At 40.7% G+C, this 22,811-nt stretch overlaps 2 protein-coding genes across 2 annotated transcripts; one reads left to right on the top strand and one right to left on the bottom strand.

The window, feature by feature from the left end:
* Positions 1-94: 94 nt before the first annotated feature.
* cops3 (COP9 signalosome subunit 3) lies at positions 95-11,579 on the bottom strand. Its single transcript, XM_076887253.1, has 12 exons — positions 11,335-11,579; positions 10,245-10,374; positions 9,433-9,545; positions 9,105-9,154; positions 6,865-6,957; positions 6,588-6,767; positions 6,354-6,494; positions 5,201-5,374; positions 4,424-4,510; positions 4,071-4,184; positions 3,865-3,945; positions 95-971 (listed from the first exon to the last, which is right to left on the bottom strand). The coding sequence occupies exons 1-12, from the start codon at positions 11,387-11,389 to the stop codon at positions 918-920; spliced, it is 1,272 nt and encodes a 423-aa protein (XP_076743368.1). The 5' UTR covers positions 11,390-11,579; the 3' UTR covers positions 95-917.
* An 805-nt stretch (positions 11,580-12,384) lies between these two features.
* Positions 12,385-22,214, top strand: nt5m (5',3'-nucleotidase, mitochondrial). The gene is made up of 5 exons (XM_004557515.4): positions 12,385-13,140; positions 14,266-14,366; positions 16,938-16,998; positions 17,113-17,227; positions 19,708-22,214. Exons 1-5 carry the CDS (start codon positions 12,868-12,870, stop codon positions 19,845-19,847), a joined length of 690 nt encoding a protein of 229 aa, XP_004557572.3. The 5' UTR covers positions 12,385-12,867; the 3' UTR covers positions 19,848-22,214.
* Positions 22,215-22,811: the final 597 nt, after the last annotated feature.

Raw genomic sequence — 22,811 nt, 5'->3', positions numbered from 1 at the left:
GAAAAAAAAAAGTGACAGTCCATGAATGGATGAGAATTGAAACACAGGGCCCGTGTCGAAGAGAATCTTTCCATAAAGGCATGAAACCCAGAACTATATTCTTAAACAATTTATTATTAACAGATCCACAATCGCCAAGCTCAAGCTCCCAAAATTACATGACAGTTTGGTTTCATCTGTTGACTTCACCTCTTGTAATAACAAGCTGTCAAATCGGTTTTCTGTACAGTGCTCTAGCGACCTCTAGTGGATCCGACCTAAAAAAAACCAAAACAACAACAAAAACCCTAAACAAAAGAAAAACAAAACAAAAGAAAAACAAAACAGTGCACCAGATTGTGAACGACTCCTCCATTGTGCCGAGTTTTGGTCAAGGGCATGTCCATGTGTACAGATTCACTATTGATGATATCTACATTCTAACCGGCAGGAGTGAGAGGGAAACGATCGCTTGCAGTCTTTACAAATGCAGAATTTTATCAGATTCATTCTTCATCAATTTTAGATGTTTGACCTTGTACGTAATGCCCTCAAAGTCACGGCCATCATGCAGCAGAACCAAAACAAACAGTGAGATTTTTCACATACGTTTGGAACAAATAAGTCCAGTTTTTATTATTGTGATTTCTGTTAATGTAGCAGTGGCGCTTCAACCTGAACATTGATAAATAAAACACTGACAAAATTGTAATTTTTTTTCTTTTTTTCCTCCTTTTTCTGTAAGGATCTCACGTTATCCTTAAGACACTGTGAAGTAAGAATAACCAAATTTATCATCATTCCACACAATTAGATTTTCCTTGACCAATGTCCTTATGTGAGATAGAATGTTTGTTTTTCCTCTTTTAAAAAAATCCAACTCATCCTGGGAAGAACGTGTTGGGTGGCTGCAGCGTTCTCTCCCCATCCAAGGCCCCTCAGGAATAACTAGACGTTTTGCTACCGACATCATCCTCCTGCGATCCCATACTCTGAAGGGGAAACAAAAAACAAAAACAACACAAAACATCAAAACTGTTATCTGAACACATCAGGCGGAGCCACTGCTGCAAACCAGTTTCTGCTGCACTTCCACCAACAATGAGTGATTGTTTTGTTCAGGTCTCAATGCCCAATATTACTTGATGGTAGGGCGTATTGCCATTCTGGGAACTAACTCCTTAGACTTTTTCCCCAGTTTGTGTTGATATATACCAGTGGTTCCCAAACATTTTTTGCTGGGCCCCCTTTGTTTTACCAGAAAAATGTTCGGCTTAGAATGAAGTTGGTTTGGAAACATATTCAACTATGCTTCATTCCCTGCTTTGTGTTTCTGTGGCGGCCCTGTGCTAGCCGTGTCCAAGCGTTTTGGTTTTTTCTCCCCCTTTTCATAACGCGCCTCCCCTAGGGGGCGGGCCCCACACTTTGGGAAGGTCTGATATATACAATTAGGAAGTGTGCAGCTACTTGACTGGTCGTTTAAAAGTTGCTGTCCTTGTTTGTTGGCACTGAAAATCCAAGCCACTTAACTTTAAATGTCGATAGCTCCATCACCGTTTGTTCTTGAGACAAAATTGAATACTGTTTTGGAAGGAAGGGAAGACGAGCTTTACAGCAATATCTGGTGTATTGTGGCAGCATAAAAGTATTCACCAGGTACTACTGTCTGAACAGGCAGATGTTACCATGTGCACTTCACATTATTGTTGGTTCTCAACCATTGTGGACCAGAGAGAAAATTCAAATAGTTCTTGAAAGCTGAGAATTATTTAGTAAATTTACAGCCAAAATTACAAAATGAGTCACAATGTACGACTAGCCCAGGCAGCGCCTCTCAATGATGGAAAGGTGTAAACAAACGAGGTGAACTATAAGCAAGAAGACAGCTGTGCAAACCATTTAGCTTCTGTAGAAAATAAGCGTTTGTATGTCATATGTAAGATTAAACTGATATAAAACCACGCAGGCCTGCAAGGAAGGCAGGTTGCTATTAACTTTAGCCAGATTTGACAAATTAATTTGTGTTTTATTAGCACAATGGTTCACAATTTGATAGAAAGTGAGCCTGACTGCTGCTATTAAAGTGGTTAATGACATTGTTGATTCAATGGACTGCAAAAAATACTGTGCTGCTCCTTTTCTTGACTTGTCAAAGGCTTTTGATACAGTTGACCATGCTATATTTTATTAAATAGACCAATATTGTTTAGTCTATCTGTAAATGCTGTAAGTTGGTTTTCAAATTACTTGTCAGCAAGAAAACAGTGTGTCCATGCTGCTGGGTCTTCTTCCTCTTTTCTCCCAGTATCCAAAGGAGTTCCGCAGGGCTCCATATTAGGGCCATTGCTATTTTCTCTTTACATAAACAACCTTTGTGATAATTTGTCAAATGCAGCATTTCATCTTTATGCAGATGATACAATTATTTATTGTTCACCCCCTTCAGTAGCACAAACCCTGCAATTTCTGCAGTCTGCCTTTGATGTAGTTCAGTCCCATTTAACTCAACTTAAGTTGGTGTTAAATCCAGAGAAATCCAAGTTCATGTTATTCTCAAATGGCAAAGAGTTGTTAGCTACGTCTCCTAAGATTAAAACAATTCAAGGAACTGAAATTGAAATGGTCACATCTTACAAGTATCTAGGGATCATTATAGATCAGAATTTGTCATTTAAAACTCACATTCAAAGGCTTGTGTCAAAGTTAAAACTAAAACTAGGTTACTTTTTTAGAAATCAATCCTGTTTCTCCCTCCAAGTGAGAAAACACTTGATTCATGCAACTTTTTTACCTTTATTGGATTATGGTGACCTGCTTTTTATGAATGCACCTGCCCACTACCTAAAGAGGTTGGATACTGTGTACCATTGTGCTTTACGTTTTATTACTGGCTATGGAAATCGTGCACATTATTGTTCTTTGTACGCTGCTGCTAAATGTTATATACTTATGTGGTATGTATATTTTGACTTTTGTTGCCATGATGCCAAGTCTCTCTTGAAAATGAGATTTTTAATTTCAATGAGATTTTTTACCTGGATAAATAAAGGACTAATAAATATTTGGTTAAGAAAAATAATTCTCACGCTGTTATAGCTGGGAAAGCCTCCTACACCTGAGTTTAGGGTGAACGACCCCACAAACGGCCCAAAAAACTAAAAGTGAAAGCATTCTTGTGGTCACATTCCCGACCTGATAAGCTTGGATCAGATTCTTCATCCAAAACAGCGTCTTGGTTTTTGTCTACAGCCAAAGGCTCGCCACCCTCCATAAGGAAGGTTGGGTTAGTTTGAAACGGAAGCCAATGTGCAAATTTGTGCAAGTTTTAGCACCATAGTGTAAATGTAGACACACAAGGGCAAGCGGTCAAAACAGGACGTCCAGGGGGCAATCTTTAAAAAGGGAAAAAGAAGAACCAGGCTAGGACTGTTTTCTGACTTGCACAGTTGGAAATGTTCTTGAAGGGAGAGATCTATAATTTGAATCAGGTATAGTTTTTGGTTTTTATGGATGGAAATGCGAAACCTTATGATCGCATATTGCATAACAAGCGGCATGTCAGTTACACTGAAAAGGGAGAATTACAGAGTCAGTGTTTATCAAACGCCCAGCAATGGATTTCATGAAACAGTGACTGAAGACACCATGTGACTTGGCAACACAATCTGCTCAGGCATGCCACATGTGCAACAAACAGTGATCACACTGTTTCTAAACCTCTAAGCATCTTATCCTCTGCTTCAATAAAAAGTTTAAAATTTGAACTTTTTGGACAACATACACGCCGACAGGAGAACATCTTTAGTCTGGCTCATTCTACCAAAAATACACACATAAGCCAAAATAAGAAAAAGCAACTCCAGTGCTGCTGGAGCCCCCCCTCACCTTCTGCACAAATTGTGGGTTTACTGTGATTTCCTGATCCATAGACTTTAGTTTCTCATCCAGCTGTATACATTTCAACATCTGAAAAGAGAGGAAAAAAAAGACACGTGCTCATTTTCAAAAATTCATGCAGGATTTGTGTATTGCAACTGCAAACAATCCATGCAAAGCACAAGAACAGTGAACACAGATCTGAGCCTCCACACCTCTTGGTCAATTTTGTGGAGCATTGCTGGGTTGTTGTATTTTTCAGGGTTGTCATGGAAGCAGACCATACCATCTTTTTGGTTAATGCTAGCATAGATCTCACCATCTTCAATCTGCAAAGAAGAAAACAAGAGGGAATGCAGAAAATCCAGTGTAAAGACTATTGTTATATGGTCGTTAAGGCCTTCAAGTCCAAAACGGTCCAACACAACAGATAAAAGACTTGTGTAATACATCTATAGCTAAAAAAAATATCAAACCATTTCACAAACACGTAAAGTTGGATATCGTGATTTCTATCAGCATCAACTGGATTGTATTTTTTGTGCTTTGGTCTCTCTGGAGAACTCACCATGTGTAAGACGTATTTCTCTGCTTCCTGCGGGCCTGAAAGCTGCACTCGACTCGCCATGTCTTGCAAAGACAGTGTCAGGAAGGTCTGTGGGGTTCGCACAGAGGAAAAACCGATATCAGATCTAGTGAATGGGCAAAAACCCGCCATCTAAACTCCAGTTTGTTTCAAATAAATCCCTTGACAACTCAACGAACGTCTCTTTAACCTCAGTAAAGAAGCTCTCAGTACTCTGGATTGTCTGGCTAGCTGGTGCTTTGGATTTGTGCCTGTCTGTTTGAGCTGGCATGTGCAACATGAACCTAAAAGATAACCTAAAGTGATATCCAGACAGCACTGGGCCTGGATTTAACCTATAGGCTGTATGGAGTGTGAAACTCAAGTTTTATGGGTCACACAGCCCCTCTAACTTCAGTCTTCTTGGTAATGTGAACAAGATGACCCAACAGGTGGAAACTGAAAGCTCAAGAGTCATTGTTGTTAGTCGTTTTAGCAAAGATGGGCCAACAGCCAGTTATCAGATGTCAGCATCTGTCTTGGCACACCCATGTTTTGGCTGTGTTTCCTTTCATTTTGATTATCGTGACCTCTAATGAACTGCGCCACAGATGATTTGAGACGACAGAGACATTTCTACGTTCTTGACGTCTCTCTTCTTACAACAGAATATTTCCTAAAGTAAAGTCGCACAAGCTACCCAGTGAAGCTTATCTCTTGAAGGCATCGGGAGTGTGTTAATATCACACATCACATAGAAAACACACACACACAGCTCACCTTTGTTAGCCTCTGGATATTCTTCTTGTAGAGAGAGGAGAGGCACTGTTTGACCAGGCCTGTGTTGTTGTCTCGTGTGAAGGTCTCGCTGTGTTTGTTGACCAGGCTGCGCAGCTCGGCCGGGTTGTTGGTGGTGTAAACCTGAGCCAACTCGTGGTATGCGTTGCTCAAGGGCTGAGGCACAAAAAAGAAAAAAAAGGAAAAAAGCAAACGCAATTATGGACGGATAGCTCAGTAGCAGCAAAATAAATAAGTGGCTTTTCCTGATGGGCTCACACTACAGCTGCACATAAATATTCAACTGTTCCAAATATTAGTTGTTGTTGAAACTTAGAAACTTTGTGAGCAGATTTTGCTGCTTTTCAAAGCCCACAGTGAATTTTTGATTTACAAAAAAATAAAGAAAATAAAGAAAATTGCTACTGCGTGACACTGACATCTTGATCTGCTTGCTTTTACAGACTCTGTTCTGCTGCGTTCAGTTAAGTGAGTGAGCCGTGAGGCTACAAAGCAGCGCTGCACAGTGTGGGAGAAGAAGGGAAAAAAAAAAAAAAAACTTTCTGTGTGAGCAGCTGTCTGATACATAAAAGGCAAAATGACAGGTGAGCCTTTGTGTTCACCTCGTGTGTGATGTATTTTTATCAAATCTGATTGAAATCAGTGCTTTTGACTCTGTCCAAGTAACGATTCATCTTTGAGTCTTTTAGGTGCTCAGAGGTGTTTACTTTCCAATTAGTGTAAACCAATAATTGAAGTGCATTCACATCCTACCCCTGATGCCTACACCAATGCTGATGCTCTTATCTTAACTTTAAAGACAAATGTTGGTGAGTTCTTCCTTTGCCCGAGCTCCACTTTTCTATAACGTTTCATCAAATTCAGCTTAATAACTTTTCCACATTCTAGCTAACAGAATGAATGGCTCACCCTCCCACTGAGACTCAGCCTAGCAGGCAAAAAAACAACATTTTAACAGCCAGTCTGTCGATCTGTATCACTGATTCTTCATGCATGAACCTAAATGTTAATCTATACATTACTGAGCATCAATACACTATTATTATCACTACTTTTTGGTGATTTTAGAAAATGACACTTCTTGGCTACACCTCTAAAAAGAAAAAAATATCACCCACACGTCATGCATCCTTACCTTGATGAACCTCCCTACTATTTGTGAAGTGTATTTGGGCAACTGCTGCACTTTGCCGTGGAGAATAAGTGACACCAGGATGTATTTTTTATAGGCTTCCAACATGATGTGGCTCACTGCCATGGCTGGAGTGGTTATTGCCTGTCACAGAAAATTAAAAACAAAAGCATGTGCAGTGATGCCGCAAAGAACGTTTAAATTCAGGAGGCAACAAAAAGACTGTAAAGACAGTACCTGTTCATAAAAATACAGTGCTCTTTCAAAATTTTTGAGGCCCGTGTAGATCATGCCACCATAGTAGTAGTAACATAAAAAGTGCTTTGCGTCGTAGGCTCCGTTCTCCTTGCAGATGTCCATCATGTCCACCTCCAAAAAGGGCAGGGCTGGCTTGAAGCACTTTGCTAACAAACACAGCTGCAGAAGAACATATAAGAGGTGAACAAGTGGCTTAGACTGCATATGGAAAAGGAGATGTGCTGGGATTACAACTGGGATGATGCTAAGAACTTACCTGACACAGGTCTGCGTGAACTGAGGTAAGTTGGTTTGTGTTCATCTGCATTTTGTCTATTGCCTGTTTTAGGACCACGACACCCCTCAATGGCTGTCAGAAGAGGAGAAATTGTGAGTTACTAAGCTGAAAGTCGTCCTGAGACACCCAAATGTGCTGGAAACAGTCAGGGCCTGAAGAACACGCTAAAATATTTAGATCAAGAAGGGAAAGGAAAACATGCTCCACTGTGGTGCTGAAACTCAGTGCTGTCTTAGTGATGAAATGACTCATGTGAGCCCTGTGATGAAAAATGATTGTGACTGACTCATTTCATTCTGACCAAAGGGGGGAAATTGGTTTTAGCTGCAAGGTAAATGCAACACACACACTATGTAGGCCACACAGCATTTAGGAGATAAACACTAACATGATCATTCAGGTGGAAGGAAGTTTAGGGGTTGGGGGGTTGGGTGCTGTATTAGACAGCAGGGTCATGTGACTCTCCTGCTGCTTGTGAGAGCGCGGATAAATACACTTGCAGTGTTTCCCCACGCACAGACTTGATTTGGCCATCCAGGTATATCAACACCCAAGTATACATTTGTCTGCTGGCAGTCTCCTCGCCATTATTTTGAGTGTTCAGTGGCTGCAACCTGGCTTACTGTTGTGGCAGTCCTTAATATTACTCTCCAGAGTCTCTCATCCACCCTCATGAACTGTAGCTGCTGGTGGTAATTCTTGTAGGTTATAGCTAGCACCAGCAACAGGTTGCTTGTTCATTGAAGCTAAGAACCACAACAAGGACTACTGTTATTGCATTCACTTCACGCCCATCCGAGCAATGATAAACAACTAGAAAGGATTACTCTTATACCAACTCCTTAAGAAAGCACCCGATCCCACAAACACAATCTAATTCAGTAGGAAATGCTGACGAGGGTATGGCAATGGTGGCGCGTAGGGTGAGTGATATCAAATGAACTGCTGACAGGAAAGGCCCTAACCCCTTTAGCTTCAAGAGATACAATTGTGTGGATGTCACTAAATCAGCAGCCTGCAGATAAATACACACTGTTTAAAAACATGTGGCCTCTGGCAGAAGACAAAAGTTCTGAAGCCAAAAACTAGTCAGACTCATGAAGTGTAAAACCAAGAATTACAGAAGCACCAGGAAATACAGAAAGCCTGCCTGCTTTTTGTTCTTTCCGCTGATATTAAAGACTGCACGGGCTGAATGAAAACAAACTGCTTGGCACAAGTGCAACAGGATTACATACTGCATAATCTACAGAGGGACAGAGAATGCAGAAGGCATTTTCTTCTAGGGAGATGTATCATGAACAAATCTTAACAGTTCTCTTACAAAAAATAAAATTTAAAAATGCAATTGTGTTCTTTTTTTTTGTTAAGCATTCACTTTTACAACATAGCCCTACTTTTGTCAAGCCTAAACGACATCACTATTTAGGCTACGTTCACACTGCAGGCAAAAGCGCATCAAATCCAACCTTTTTTTTTACCCTATGCGACCCATTTCCGATCATGGTATGACAGTGTGAACAGCACAAATCCGATATTTTCAAACCTGACCTGAGTCACTTTCGTATGTGGTACTGAATCCGATATATATCTGATGTTTTAGAAAGCGACTGCTGTTTGAACGGTCATGTCACATTAAATCCGTCTTTTACATCACTGACACAAGACAGACGCCTATTATCAGCGCCGGAGAAGCGCCCAAGAAGACATCGTGGACGCTTCCTGGCCATCCAGTGTAGATGTTAGTGAAACTGTTGGGAAGACAACGTTGGAGAAACGTGAATATTTTATTTGTACTGTATAATCTGCAGATTCTGACAGAAATCTGCAACTATCCTTTGAAGCACCGCTCCTTTCTAAAACAGCAATAAGGATCATTATTAGGCCATATGTAAATAACTTTATAACTTAAAAAAAATTGGGAAACGTAAAGTCCGAATAAAGTCTTTATATTAAGGCCATCAGTCAAACAATACTGTGTGGTCTGGGTCTAAACAGAGCGCGTTGTGTGTGAGGTCTTCTTTTGCGCATGCGGGCCGCTTTGAGGGTTCACACTAGAGCGCGTTGGCTGTCACATTTTATTTGTAGTGTGAACAAGCAGGCAAAAAAAAAACAAAAACGGATTTGATCAAAAAAATCGGAATAGAGCATTAAGACCTGCAGTGTGAACGTAGCCTTAGTTGGATTAGGCTCAGAATGATAGAAAGAGACATTCTTACCTGTTTCCGCTCTACAAGTGCGTTTGTCAACTGGTGGCAGAGACCAGCAACTGTGGCAGGAAAACAGAGGAGTTATGATTAACCACGTGGATTCTGCCAGATCCCACAAATCCACATAACAGATTTCAAACCACTGATACAAAGCTGTGACTGATACCAACAAAATTTATATAACCTTGTGTAAAATATATGAACACAAGTAGCGATTCATGACAGCTCAGCTAGAAACGCATACACGAAATGCTTCTGTCTTAACAATCACAAAAACAAATTGAAAAAAAAAAAAAAAACTTGACACAAAACAAGTTCACTGAACAATGAGACTTACAAGTGTCTGTTGCATATCTAATGTGCTCCCCATTGCATGTACTGATGAAGAGCTGGACTTGGGAGAAGAGCGTCTCAAAGTCAGGGATGTTTGGCATGGAGAACTTCACAAATCTTGAGCAAAAGCAGAAGGAAGGAAGGAAGGGGGGTTAGCCAAAACTTAGCATTAGTTTGCCAATTTTTAAAAATCATTTAGAGCTAAAGGGCTGAGTTTTGAGTAAGGAGGGAAATGTATCGATCAGACGCAATGTTGGGTAAGCAGAAGCGAGATTGATTTTGTAAACAGGAAATAATAGCTTTCATTTCTGTGTTATTTATTATCAGTTGTAAAGGCAACAGAAAACCTTTAGCAGTGTCACGTCTGTGCAGGATTTGCTATAGTGCAGAGAATGTGTGGAAATTTTAAAGAAAGGAAACAATTTGAAGAAGTGAGAGAGATTATTCCCTTTCAATAGAACATTATATGCAGGAACTTATTATCTGTCAACTTTTCCTCTCATTTTCCTCTAAATCCTGAGCTGGCTCTGTCATTTTTCCAAGAGACTTCCTCTAAAGAACTACCGCCTCTTCCTCAACCAACACAAAAAGTACAACGTGACCTTCAATAGACACAACATTAGGAGAATATCTTGGCCAAGAACAGCAGAACGAAAGCAGAGTGCAGTGAAACACCAAAATGTAAACTAATAAAAAAAATTAATATTAATAATACTGATAATAATAATAGACCAGTTAGAGGGGAAAAAAACTTTATGAGAAAAATTTCTTGTCATGTGGTAACTGAGACAGAAGAAAGTTATAGTGGAAACTTACAGCACAGCCAGCACACCTAGGGAGTGCTCCTGGATGTCCAGGGCCCCCAGCACCGTGTCCAGGTGGGACAGATTTTTGGCCAGCAGCTCCCCACTTTTGTTGATCAACTCACATAGCTGAGTCATCTGGCCTGGAGGGATGAAGGGAAATTGAGGTCAACATTGAGAAATTTAACCACACTTAACTTTTTGTACCGACCTTTTAAAAAGGCTTTCTAAAGGCTTAAGGTAACTTGTTTTGCAGGTCTAGGTGCAGATTATATTTTTGACACCAGCCCACCAGATGTAGAATAAAATCAGGTTGTTATGCTGAGATTTAATGTCATCAGGTCTCTATTTCACAAGGTTGTTATTACATTGCAAAGCACACAAGGAGGGCACATGGACAAAATCTTAGCTGGAAACGCTACAAAGACTAGACACAATCAGTATGACCACAACCCCACTACAACTATTATCAGTAAAGTTGTTGTATGTTGATAGGAGAAATAATGCACAGTGATACATTTTCTTTGTTGTTTAATTGGTCAAATTATGGATAAAATAGGAATTTTCTTGTTTACGAATCCAAAGAGGCTATTCTTTATAAACCTAGAGGACACACGGACTCATAAAACTGTGTATAACCGCCGCGCTGCGGATGGGCATTTCAATTGAAATCGGCTGGCCAAGTGTCCTGTCAAGGCCTTGCAACAGAGGTAATGCGAGCAGGATTGACAGATGACTTCGAGCCAATAATATTTGCCAATTCAGTCCGCTAGCCAATTATATGAGGCTAGGGCGGGACTACCGGTAGGCAGTCCCCAGAAATTATTTTCTAGATCAAAAACAAAAAGTATAATTTTCACATCTAGTTTGATGACATGCACGTTATGCAGTTATCCTTCGGGTCCTTGTGTAATACCGCATCTTCTCGTGGTAGTTTACATAGGAACTACAGCGACATAAGGTCGTTTTAGCGATGTGTTTACATGATAAAGCAAAAAGAAGCCTCTGACCAGTTTGACTGCCTAGCTATCGGCAAGGCATTGGATAGCATATGCTAGCTAACTAGCTAATACTTCAGACTCTAATGAGTTTATCAACCCTACCTTGAGCGGAAAGCTGCCGCACATTGTTCACAAACTGCTCCAAGGCTGAAGCCATTATTTCCTGGGTCCAACGTGGAGGTAATTTGCACTGTATTTCATTCAAACGTCAGAAACAACTCCGTCCGGACTAAGACAGGGGGCCACACAGCCGCCACTGAGGTGAGGCTATCGCGAGATCGTAAGAACAGAACAGACCGCAAGGAGGTTTAGAGAACCGACCGTTGAATTCTTAAAGGGCCAGCTACCAGATTTGCTGGTAGTATTGAAACACACTTGCTTTTATATCTTTATATCTTTATCTTTATATATTTATATATCTATATATATCTATATATAGATATATATTGCGCGAGTGTGTGTTTATTTAAAAATGGACTTCAACTTCTCTCTTTGAGGACTCGGAAATAAAGGAAGTGACGTACATACCGGGGTTAACGTAGATGTTTTATGGTGAGACCTCTTGTCTAACTACTTTTACAGGACTACTATAGTGCTGCTCCTTTGGGGAAACGAAAATATGATGACATTGATACATTGATAAATATGATTGAATGTATATATGATTTGAATCAAGTTTTTGTTTAAAATTGAATAAATTTAAATTAAAGTTAAGTTTTGGTCTTAGACTTAGACTTAGATGGTCTGCCTCCAGCATCTTCTCTCTCTCTCTCTCTCTCTCACACACACACACACACACACACACACACACACACACACACACACACACACACACACACACACACACGTATTTCATGCACAAGTGATGGATCTCTGGAAGCTCCCCTGTCTGATGCTAAATGTTTTGCCCCTTTACCTATCCATCATTCAGAATAAGCTGTCACATTTGGGCATAAAGAGATGACTGTGCATAAATTGCAATGAACCTAACTAACGACAGTTCTTTAGCCAATAAATAATCACACACGTTGCGTGTATGATTATTGTTGTGGTAAAACCTTCGTATTGTTGTAAAATTTTATATTTTTCACTGTACATGGCTCCTGAAAACAGCGAGGAGTGAACCATCTTGGTCATGTGAGATCTTTGTTGCGCACGGGCTCGTAGTACAGTTTGTTCTTACAGCTGAGCGCTTCTCCCTTTGGTGCAGCAGCTCCAGTTGTTTACTTCTCGTTTCACCTCAGACAGCTCTAACAGCATATGTTGTTTATCTCATATGCTGTGGAATTTTAGAAAGGCATGCCTTGGATGCCGGCCGGCTAATACACACTGACAAACGATACAAAGAGCTCCCGGCAACTGTGACCGCCACAGGCAGGTCACAGTTGAACTGCCCGCTGCGGCTGCTGTGGTGCTAGCCTGTCAGCTAGCCAGCGTCTGTTAGCTCAACTGCCGCTCAGAATGTGAAAAGTTGGACAAAAATTCACAAGGGGCAAATAACAGTGTCTAAAACGAGTACTGAAAGGGGTTTAGCTCCAGTGTCTGGAATTATTTTTGTTTGTGTAAGTCCCATGCCGACTTTACAAGCTGTTTCTGCTGACTGTTTGGAGAGGGCAGAGACCGAGGGCGTGAAAAATGTTGCTGCTTAGTGCAACACGCCTACTAGGAAGAGGGAAAACCTTGCTCCGAGATCCCATTAAGAGGATTTGCGCAAACATGTCGTTCATCTCTCGTTCCGGGAAGAGACTGCGGGTCCTGGTGGACATGGACGGAGTCCTGGCGGACTTCGAGGGGGGTTTCCTGAAGAAGTATCGGGCCAGGTACCCGACGGAGCCCTACATCACCCTGGAGGACAGGAGAGGGTTTTGGGTGTCAACGCAGTACGGGCAGCTGAGGAGTGACCTTTGTGTGAGTGACAGCAGCACTAAATATAGTGGCTGAAATTCAACTTAGGCTTTCTCGATTTGGGTTTTTTATTTTTATTTTTTACAAGTTTTAATTCAAAAGATTGTCTGTCTCATTTACATATGGTTAACAGTCAAGTTTCTGACTGCTCTGGACTGGGACCTTTTCAATAGGGTGGTACAGGAGTATTTATGGAAGAGGATTATGGCCACTGGGAAAAATGGATTTTTTTGTCAGAATTCTGAAAAACAAAAAACAAAAGATGGCCCCACTTTTTCAGTACCTTCTAATCTTCTTAGTAAGTATTGGACTATTGCATTGCAATATTTTCATCCAGAATACAGTGAAAATTAGAAGAAAGTAGCATAATATGAATGGACATTAAATGCTGGAATTTTTACAGTGGAAGCAGAATAATCACATGTACTACATTGCAGTCTACTACTGGTCTCGTGCATGATTTAGACTTCTGCGGCAAATCTACATCATAGTATAACTGGAACTGCAAATACCTTTAAATGTTTCTGGTTAAAAAGAAACAATAAATAGTTTAATCGTACTCCACAACCTTCCACGTAACCCGAGAAATGTAACTACATGTCGGGTCAGACTATATGGCATGGAAGGTTATGGCATAGGAGTTTACAGTTACAGTGTAGATTTCCCGCAGAAGTCTAAATCAGGCATTATCCTTGCTCTCATCCCATGGCTCTGGGGATTGTGAGATTAACAGCGCTCTAGCTCAGTAGCATTAATTAGGATTGGGGGCTGGTGTCACCCCCGCTTCATGTGTAGACACAGCCATGGATGCGCATTCTTGAATTGGTTTGTGTGGATGAATGACTCAACCTCGATTTCCTTGTGGTTCACTTTAATGTGAAGTGTTGAGCAGTTCACTCACTACTCCATTTGATTATGTGTTTCCTTCAGTGTCTTAATTCACCTACTCCAAGCAAGAAGCAAAGTGCTACCTTGTAATCATGTCCACAGAAGTTGGCCTTTTGGACTTTACTTCTTCAGGGCTCATGAACACTCACGTGGATACACATACTGTACATGCACCTGATTAATTTACACGGTTGCAGATAAGCTGTATGCATGTGTTTTGTTTCCTTTTTTAAACTCCAGGAAAAAGCTATCAGCATCTGGGAGTCCAAAGGTTTCTTCATAGACTTGGACCCGCTACCAGGAGGAGTGGAGGCGGTCAAGGAGATGGCCGAGATGAATGAGTAGGTCTTGGAAGTTGCAGTGCATTTATCTCACATACACAAAAGAGACTGAGAGGAGTTCTTGTTGTATCACAAGTGGCTTAAATCACCATAATGGTATTTGCATGTAGCACTTTGATCAGAAGGGAGGTGGGGGAAATGGTGTTCTGAGTTAATATGTATTTAACTTTGCAAAATAATGCCAGGCTCTGTGGTTTGTTTATCATTTTCCACACAGTTTCACCCTGTTTAGTTCACTTTATCTGACTTCCTCCACAGTCTCTACATTTAGCTGGCTGCATTTTAAGGCTCTGTTTTCATACAAAAGCCCTGCAAAGCAGCAATGGCCTGCTCAGCCCAGTTTACAAGAAAAGCTGGGAGGCAGGAAGCCTGAAATGAGTGACTGTGCTCCTAAACACATCAGCAAAGTGTTTACCTGGGACAGGTCAGAGGGCTGTTTTCCCATAGACTTTTATAAGACCAGGTTTTCTTTACACCTGCACCTATCCCCCCCTGATGGTCATTAAAAAGAAAGCATGTTTAAGACACTTGGCATTGGCGTCCTTTTTAGGCCCAGAAGCGACAGTGTTATGTAAAAGCCATGCGCCATCATTTCTTCACACTCTCCTATGAAAATGGGAAATGGGTGCCGCAACAAAAGAACGGTGAAAATTGAGCTACTGGGCAGAAGGAAAAGGGGAACACACACAGAAGATTTATCAATGTAGTGAAGGAGGACATGTAGAGGGTTGGTGTGACAGAAAAGGATGCCACGGGTTGGGTTAGACAGGGAACGCTTAAAGAGAGCTGAGGGAAGAATCACAGTATATAACAGTATACAGTATATAATGAGCTTGAAAGTCAATATTTGGTATGACCGCCTTTGTTCTTCAATACAGCCAGTGTTGTGTGCTTTTTGTGTTCATAATTCCACCAATTTTGACAACATCCCCAACTTTACTGGTTAAAATAGAGCCCCAAACCATGACAGAGCCTCCACCATGTTTTATAGGCAGCTGTAGAGACTGACGATCTGAACAAAAAAAAAAGAAATTTGGATTCATCACTCCATCAGACCTGTCGCCACTGATTTTCAGTCTACTTCTTATGTAGTTTGGGATACGTCAGCCTTTTCTCTCTGTTTCCCTTTCTTAAGCACAGGTTCTTGACAGTCATCCTTCCACTGACACAATTTCTGACAAGGCTTTATCGAACAGTAGATCAACTCAAGATACGTCTCTCTGATCTGTTTTCAGCTCTTTGCTTGATTCTTTTTTTCCCTAGTTCTTAAAGATATGATTTTCAGATACTGTTCATCTCCTGTTCTTCTTTTTTCATTCACCTGTTCAATTTCCTCAAATTCTTAAGAACACACTCCACACCATGCTGAAATAAGGCAAGTTTTTGGCTAATAGCTCTTTGTCAATCACCTTTTGGTGACAAAAAATAATGTTTTATGCTTGTTAAGCTGAGCAATCTTTGACATTTTTCTAAGATTGAACTGACTTTACTGCACTTTTTTTAGCTTCCACGGAACCAAATACAAATTAGGATTGGCTCAAGACTTTTGCACAATACTGTACATCCATCTTTTATTCTGTCTGTGATTTTTGAGACAGATTGTGAACGCCTCCTTTTGATGGAGGTTTTTTCTGTTTTGTCTGAACCTGACCAAATGAATCAAGTCAGAAAGCCCCTGTTGCTCATTCCAGTCACTCACAAAAGCCAGCAAGACTAGATTCTATAACATACACGTAAATTTGATATTTATGTTTGGAGCACATTTTATATATTTTTTACACACATTAAAACAGTGATTGTGTTTTGGGTCCTCAACGCTGCCAAAACAGAGACAACTTGCCACTCAGGGCTGTGCCTGAAGGCATCAAGCGTCGAGGCTGCCGTACAGCCTCCTAGGCCTGGCATCAGTAGTGAATGTGATGGTCTGTTTGTCTGTCTTCTCTGTATGATCTATTTGTGCTCTGCAGTCAGTGACAGCAGCAGGCCATAGGGACAATTACAGACACCTGGCCTCCATGTTGTGTCACCACACAGCCTGTCTTTGTGCGCGCCAGCACCACGCTGTTCTCCCGTTCACTCAGCCTCACGACTCAGATGGCCCCATGCTGTGATATTTTCAGTATTTTTTTTCCCCTTTTTCTAATAAATGATTTAAAACACATCACCCCGAGTCTTACTCGGGGACGGTCGCGTGTAGTTTTTGATGATATTTTAATAAGTGTGATCTGAATCAGCGTGACACAGACTGTGACTACTTTTTTTTTTTTTTCTGGGATTATTCTCAGAGGAGAATGCACGTGAATAACATCTAAAAATACCAAAAGTTATGAACTTCGCTTACATTTCTTCTGCTGCTAAAAATGAATGGCTTTCTTTAGCCACCAGTGCCTGAATGTGCACGTTCTCCCATCAGGGTAATGCACCATACACATGATTTCATGTTTACTGGGAACCTTCCCCACATGAATTCCTGTCATAAAAGTTCAGGCCTAAGCAGCTGGAAGGTAAACATAATACTGTGTGTTTGTAACTTTTCCACTCTGGTCTGTTTGTTTCCCTTTGTTTCTGCAGCACAGATGTCTTTATTTGCACCAGCCCTATAAAACATTACAAACACTGCCCACATGAGAAGGTAGGCCTACTGCAAATCAATAACAAATATCCATTTCTCTGTGGAAATGATTAATGTGTTCCACTCTTTGCTGATGAGATCTCATCTGCTGTGTGTGTGTGTGTTTTTGTCTAGTATGCCTGGGTGGAGAAGCATCTGGGCCGTGACTTCCTGGAACAAGTCATTCTAACCCGAGACAAGACGTTAATCACCGGCGACCTCCTGATAGACGACAAACCCGACATTCTAGGTGAGGCCTCCGTGGAACTTTGTGTGGGTGCACTTTTGTGTTTATCATGATTCTTTTATTTTAATATTAATGCTCTAACAATCTTTTTAGGTTATTTTTGGTCTGTGAAGCGATCTGCTCCGGTTTAGCCTCTATGGCTTTCATGAAATAAAAACAACATTTTTGAACAATAAGTTTAGCTAAACAAAAACAAAAAGCATTCAAACTACTTATTTTTAGCTTGCTTCATTTCATTTTGCAAATTTCAGTAGAGCGCTGCAATCGCAGTGCATTCTGGGTAGTCAAGGCCATGTTGTCGTTCATAAAAATAAAGATAGATGCTAACAAATAATGAGGGGAAAACGCACTAATGCCCACTGAAAAAGCACCTAAATGACCTATGAGAAGATCAGCAGCACAATAGGATACAACAAGATGCTAAACAACAAGGTTAAGGAGTGTTATTTGATCCATCCATCCATCTTCCTCCACTTGTCCAGTTCAAGGTCTCAGGGAAGTCTTTCCCTGCTGCCATAGGAAAAGAAACACAGTACGCACTGGACAGGTCGCCAGTCCGATTCAGGGCTAACATAGAGAGACAACCATTTGTACTCACATTCATACCTATGGGCAACTAAGAATCCCCAATTAGTCTGAAGCTGAAGTACCTGTAGAGAATCCACGCAAGCATGAGTGATGGTGGATTTGGATCCAGGATAATCTTCCTGGACTTGAATATGGGAACACAAAGAATGGTAGTCTTGAGAGCTGAAAAGAAGCCAACTAGACTTCTTTAGGTTTTGAAGACATTTCACGTCTCATCCAAGCAGCTTCTTCAGTTCTAGAATAATTGGTAGCGAACTCTTCCAGTAAAGGTGGTCTTGAGGATTGTTAACCCACTCTTAGTTATGTGAGATATTATATGAGCCAACAGATGACAGAGGAAACCTCTGTTAGACGTTACCCCACCCCACCGTCATGTGAGCGATTGAGGTCACCTAAGGCAAGGTGTGAGTGGTTGAAACACATGGGAAAAGAACTCGGGAGCATATGTGGCTGATGGCTGGTGCCATAAGCCACCGCCTCTGTTCAATGACAGCTGTTTACAGCGGGTCTAGATGGCCTCCTTTATTCCTCTCTTAAACCCTTTCTTCGTCCAAAATGTGAACATTGATGTCCTCAAAAGACAGTCCTTCCTTGTTTTCCTAGTCCTAAAATCCTTTCCCAGGTGTTTTCATGCGCTGACTTTTACAGGTGAGCCGAGACTATACCACTGAAGGTCATTGATAATGCTAGCTGGGTTTCCACACAAAGCGCAGATCATAACTGATCTCCGAGCCGTGAAAGCAGTGCCTGCAGCTTACCTCACGCACTGCTCTCTCATCAGTTTACCATGAAAAAATTTGTACTTACCCATCTAGATTTTGTTGGGACTTAAAATCCGGGGCTAAGCCAAGTTGGTTGGCCAACATAGGCAGTTGTCTGTAGCCTTTTGGAGGATATTTCATAAAGGTGACAGATAATGATGGTTGTGTGCAACAGCCCATCCAAGAAGTTTGTATTCCAGATCTAGTAAAATTCAAGCATTTTATTAGTCTGTGATGTAGTGTTTAAATTAGCAGGTGTCGGAGGATGCAGCTTGGTAAAGAAACCAGTGTTAGCTGAGTCTAAATCTAAGCCAAAAACATGGCAACACTGGTGCTATAAAATGTAGACTCCAAAACAAAGTGATGAATGAACATTATGTTGCCATTGTTCATTGTCTATACACAGTTTATGCTTTGCCCCCTGTCATGCTAAAGGTAGCAGCAGTAATATTGCATTAGATTGCTAGAATGAAATGTTTTCACACCTGATTACATTTTTATTCAAATTGTAACCATCATGCTAAAGCAGCTGCAGCTTTCCAAATGTGCACATGCTTTGGTGTGACGGTCAGTTTTTCATTACTTTTTTTTTTTTTATCAAAAGAACACATTTGTACATTAGTCATTTTTTCAAACGGAGTTCCAGAGTGCAAAGATTTTTTTACGTAATAATGTGCAGATACACACTAATGTCTGATGCTGGCTGTGAGTGCACATTTGCCTGAATTAAAAAAAACATCTTGAAATGCTGAGTATTTAACTTATGAGTAGATCTCAAAGTTAGTCGGCTTGAGTCGTGTAAATTATTGCTGCCGCAGTTAATTCAGTAGGAAAGTACAGTAGTTCACTGATCTGAGCAGATCAGGGATGATAACTATTATTTTTAAATCACTGAAAGAACAAGAACAAATGAAGAACAAAGCAAAATCTTCAAAGAGGACTTTTGCATAATAATGTTTGTGAAACTTGGTGTGGGTGTCATAATTATTTGCATCCATTTTCAGTGCTTTGATTGCCTCATGAGGCAGCTGCTGCAGTGTTCCTATGGTCTGTCAGGACAATTTATATCCTTCACACACTTAAATACAGGGAGCTGCTACTTAAATAATGTTTATATTTCTGTGACTTGGACAGGTGTGGAGCCAAATCCAGCGTGGGAGCACATCCTGTTCACTGCCTGCCACAACAAGCACCTGCCCCTCAGCCTCCCCCAGAGAAGACTCCTGTCATGGTCAGATGATTGGAGGGCCATCCTGGACAGCAAAAGGCAGTGAGGAGCTCCTGCACGGCTCAGCCCCACAGCAGCCTGGCATCAGGGTTAGTGGAAGTTCTGGGGTTCGCTGCTGTTGCCTTGGCATCCTTGTTCTCCACTAAGTAGGGTGTGGAGGCTTAAGCGGGATGAGCAGTTTACATTTCAGGTTGAATGGAAGTGCTGTACAAGAAGACTGTTGATCCAGTCTGTTGGAAGAGGATGTTCACCTGCTCGACCACAAGGGGGCACTCTGACACTTTGTATGAATTTGTGTTGGCGACCAGATTTTGAACAATCTCACTGAATGAGAACAACAAAAGGAGTTCATAAAACGATACATGGTAAGTGGAAAGGACAGATTGTGTTGAGTGACCTCGGCGGTTATGGACTCAGTTTGCATTCTGGATGTTTCTCAGATTCAGACAAAATGGATTTCTGAGCCACTGCGTGGTCTATCTGTGGCCTTCATCGCAAAAGGCTTATCAATATTTAACTGCACCGTGTTGCACTCGTGAGTCAGTGTGATGTGATTCACAACAGGGCACTCCGCTGCACCCAAAAAAGCTCAAAAATACACCCTGAGTCGTGGGCACTGGCGAACACAGAAACACAGGACAGTGACTTGGAGTCAAAATTACTGTTCTATTAGGTTGTCATTATTTTGCATGTATTGTGTAGGTATGTGCCATGTCACTGTTATGTAAATGCAAAAGTACTGTGAAATCCACTCTGGTTTTTAAAAAGCTTAAAAGCCTACATGGGTGCTCTTTTTTTACAATATGTAATTGTTCAATATTTCACTGATACACAAATGAGAAAAGTAGCTGCACACGTGCATCTTGCCCAACATTGCTAGTGTAGATTGTTGTAGGCACTGAAGACTGAGTAACATTGGTTCAGTGTTGGTTAATAATGAACCATTATTCAATATTAATATATCACTGACAAGTCCATATGTTATTCAAAATTGTGGTAGGGTAGCTTTGCATGATTCAGTTCATAATAATCATTATTTCGTTTACATTGGACCCTTCTGCCACCTCGCAAGTTCAACGTTGGTCATAGACAAGCCATACCCCCCCCTTCCCTCCCAAAGCTAACTTTGTTCTGATTGGCTATCCCTCACAAACAGGAGTTTGCATCAGGTGTATGGAGAATTCTGTAGGGGCTATTTGTGCACACATTGGCCTCATTATTTGAAACTTTGCCCATGTTTAATATAAATATCCACAATTGCAACAGCATGGATATGACAGAATGCAGAATAAGGAAAAGTGGAAATCTATAGGAGCGGCAACAGTAATCACTATGTTTTATAAGTGGTATGTCACCATTCTGTTCATATTTTTAGAGCCGGGGTGTCCAATTCCAGTCCTTCAGAGCTACTGTCCTGCAGCTTTTACATGCAACCCTACTCAAAGACAGCTGAATCAAATGACTGGATTACCTCTTCAGCACACTATCAAGTTTGGCAAAGGCCTGATAACAAGCCATTCATTTGATTCAGGTGTGTCAGAACAAGGATGCATCTAAAAGCTGCAGGACAGTACCTTTTGAGGACTGGCGTTGGACACCCCTGTTTTAGAGCTTGTTTTCAGAAGCATGTCGCGCAAGATTTAAGTTGTAGAAAATGTTTTAATAATCCAAAAATAAAGTTTTTATTTCAGCTTGTCATTAATTACTTGAAAACTTAACTTGTATTAATTTTTAGAAACTATATTTTTATTATATTTTTTAGCATTTATAAAATGTATAAAATCACCACTTTCTCAGTGTCACTGTCCTGCTTCACTCATTTAAAGGGGACCTTTGTATACTCGTTTACAGTTTTATTCACCAACTCTACTAGAGTATGTCTGAATATGATTCACAGTTAAAAATACCTAACCTTGGTGCGGCACCTAATTTCATACGTTCTCTGAGGGAAACGTGCCAATTTCCTGTGTGCCTGCAATATTTGCACTCTCTGACATCATACAGAGCAAAGAGTTGGGAAAAAAGTACCTGAAATGGAGTGTTTAGTGCATTCTCGCTTTTTCTTACTTGCACCGATGCTAACCTCATTGGAAACTTGATGCTTTTAACATGAACACCCATCAGAGTAACAGCACCTGTAGCTAGCAAAGCAGTAATAGGTCCCCTTTAGGATACACAGACGATATGTAGATGCTGGGATAAAATGCTTTTTAATTTCTGGTATATTTTTCAGGGAACTACGCAGTAGATGCTAATTATGTGTAATGAAAGATGTATGTAATGCTGAGTGCTTGTTTTTTTGTGACTAGCTTATACATATTCAAATGTCAGTTCAATCCAAATGCAAATGTTTGTGTCTGCCAGTGAAATGTTTAGATCCACCTCTATTAAAACCCATGCAAAAAAACAATAACTTGATGACTTGGACATCTTCTTTCATTTAACAGTGCCATTAAAAGTTTCATTGGCTTTGGTTGTTTTTATATTTTTTTTCATTAAAATGCATGCTGCTTAGTCACATGAAATCATAGATAACTTCCTGCCAAAGTCTGGAAACATGCCCACACTCGTGGTTTGACATTCTGGCACTTTTGGAGGGAGGTTTAACTAAACATGAAGAACGCTCCTCTTTGTGGTCTTTGTTGTAGTTGCTCTCTGCACTGATCATATCAGTTGAGGAAAAAACCTCAAGAAGCTGATGAAATGATTTGTACAGCTGGAAGTGTTTAATTTTCTTGAGCTCAAAAAGAAGGCAGCTGGACTTCTTTACATTTTTGAAGATGTTACTGTTGCATCTAAGAGGTTTCTGCAGTTCTTGCCCAGACTGTCATGACCTGGATGACAAAGAACCTACACAGACAGCTGTTAATTTGATTAAACTCACTGCTACGAAGCCCAACAATTCATTTAACTTTTGTTCACATAGCACCAATTCAGTCGCCTCACTTTATATTGAAAGGTAAAGACTCTTCAAAATTAGAGAGAAAACACCCACAATAAGATGATCTCA

This window comes from Maylandia zebra, linkage group LG8 (assembly GCF_041146795.1).
Source record: "Maylandia zebra isolate NMK-2024a linkage group LG8, Mzebra_GT3a, whole genome shotgun sequence".
Taxonomy (NCBI): Eukaryota; Metazoa; Chordata; class Actinopteri; order Cichliformes; family Cichlidae; genus Maylandia; species Maylandia zebra.
The sequence above is the reverse complement of the archived record's forward strand: the minus strand, read 5'-3'. Positions and strand labels throughout refer to the sequence as shown.

What these genes read in the sequence shown, in the direction of transcription:
- cops3 (XM_076887253.1), bottom strand. Translation starts at nt 11,389, where the DNA reads ATGGCTTCAGCCTTGGAGCAGTTTGTGAACAATGTGCGGCAGCTTTCC. An exon ending in TTCACGCAGACCTGTGTCAG is followed by an intron (nt 6,768 to 6,864) that starts GTAAGTTCTTAG and finishes GTTCTTCTGCAG; the next exon opens with CTGTGTTTGTTAGCAAAGTG. An exon ending in AGAAATACGTCTTACACATG is followed by an intron (nt 4,185 to 4,423) that starts GTGAGTTCTCCA and finishes TCTTCTTTGCAG; the next exon opens with ATTGAAGATGGTGAGATCTA.
- nt5m (XM_004557515.4), top strand. Translation starts at nt 12,868, where the DNA reads ATGTTGCTGCTTAGTGCAACACGCCTACTAGGAAGAGGGAAAACCTTG. An exon ending in AGCTGAGGAGTGACCTTTGT is followed by an intron (nt 13,141 to 14,265) that starts GTGAGTGACAGC and finishes TTTAAACTCCAG; the next exon opens with GAAAAAGCTATCAGCATCTG. An exon ending in GAGATGGCCGAGATGAATGA is followed by an intron (nt 14,367 to 16,937) that starts GTAGGTCTTGGA and finishes TTGTTTCTGCAG; the next exon opens with CACAGATGTCTTTATTTGCA.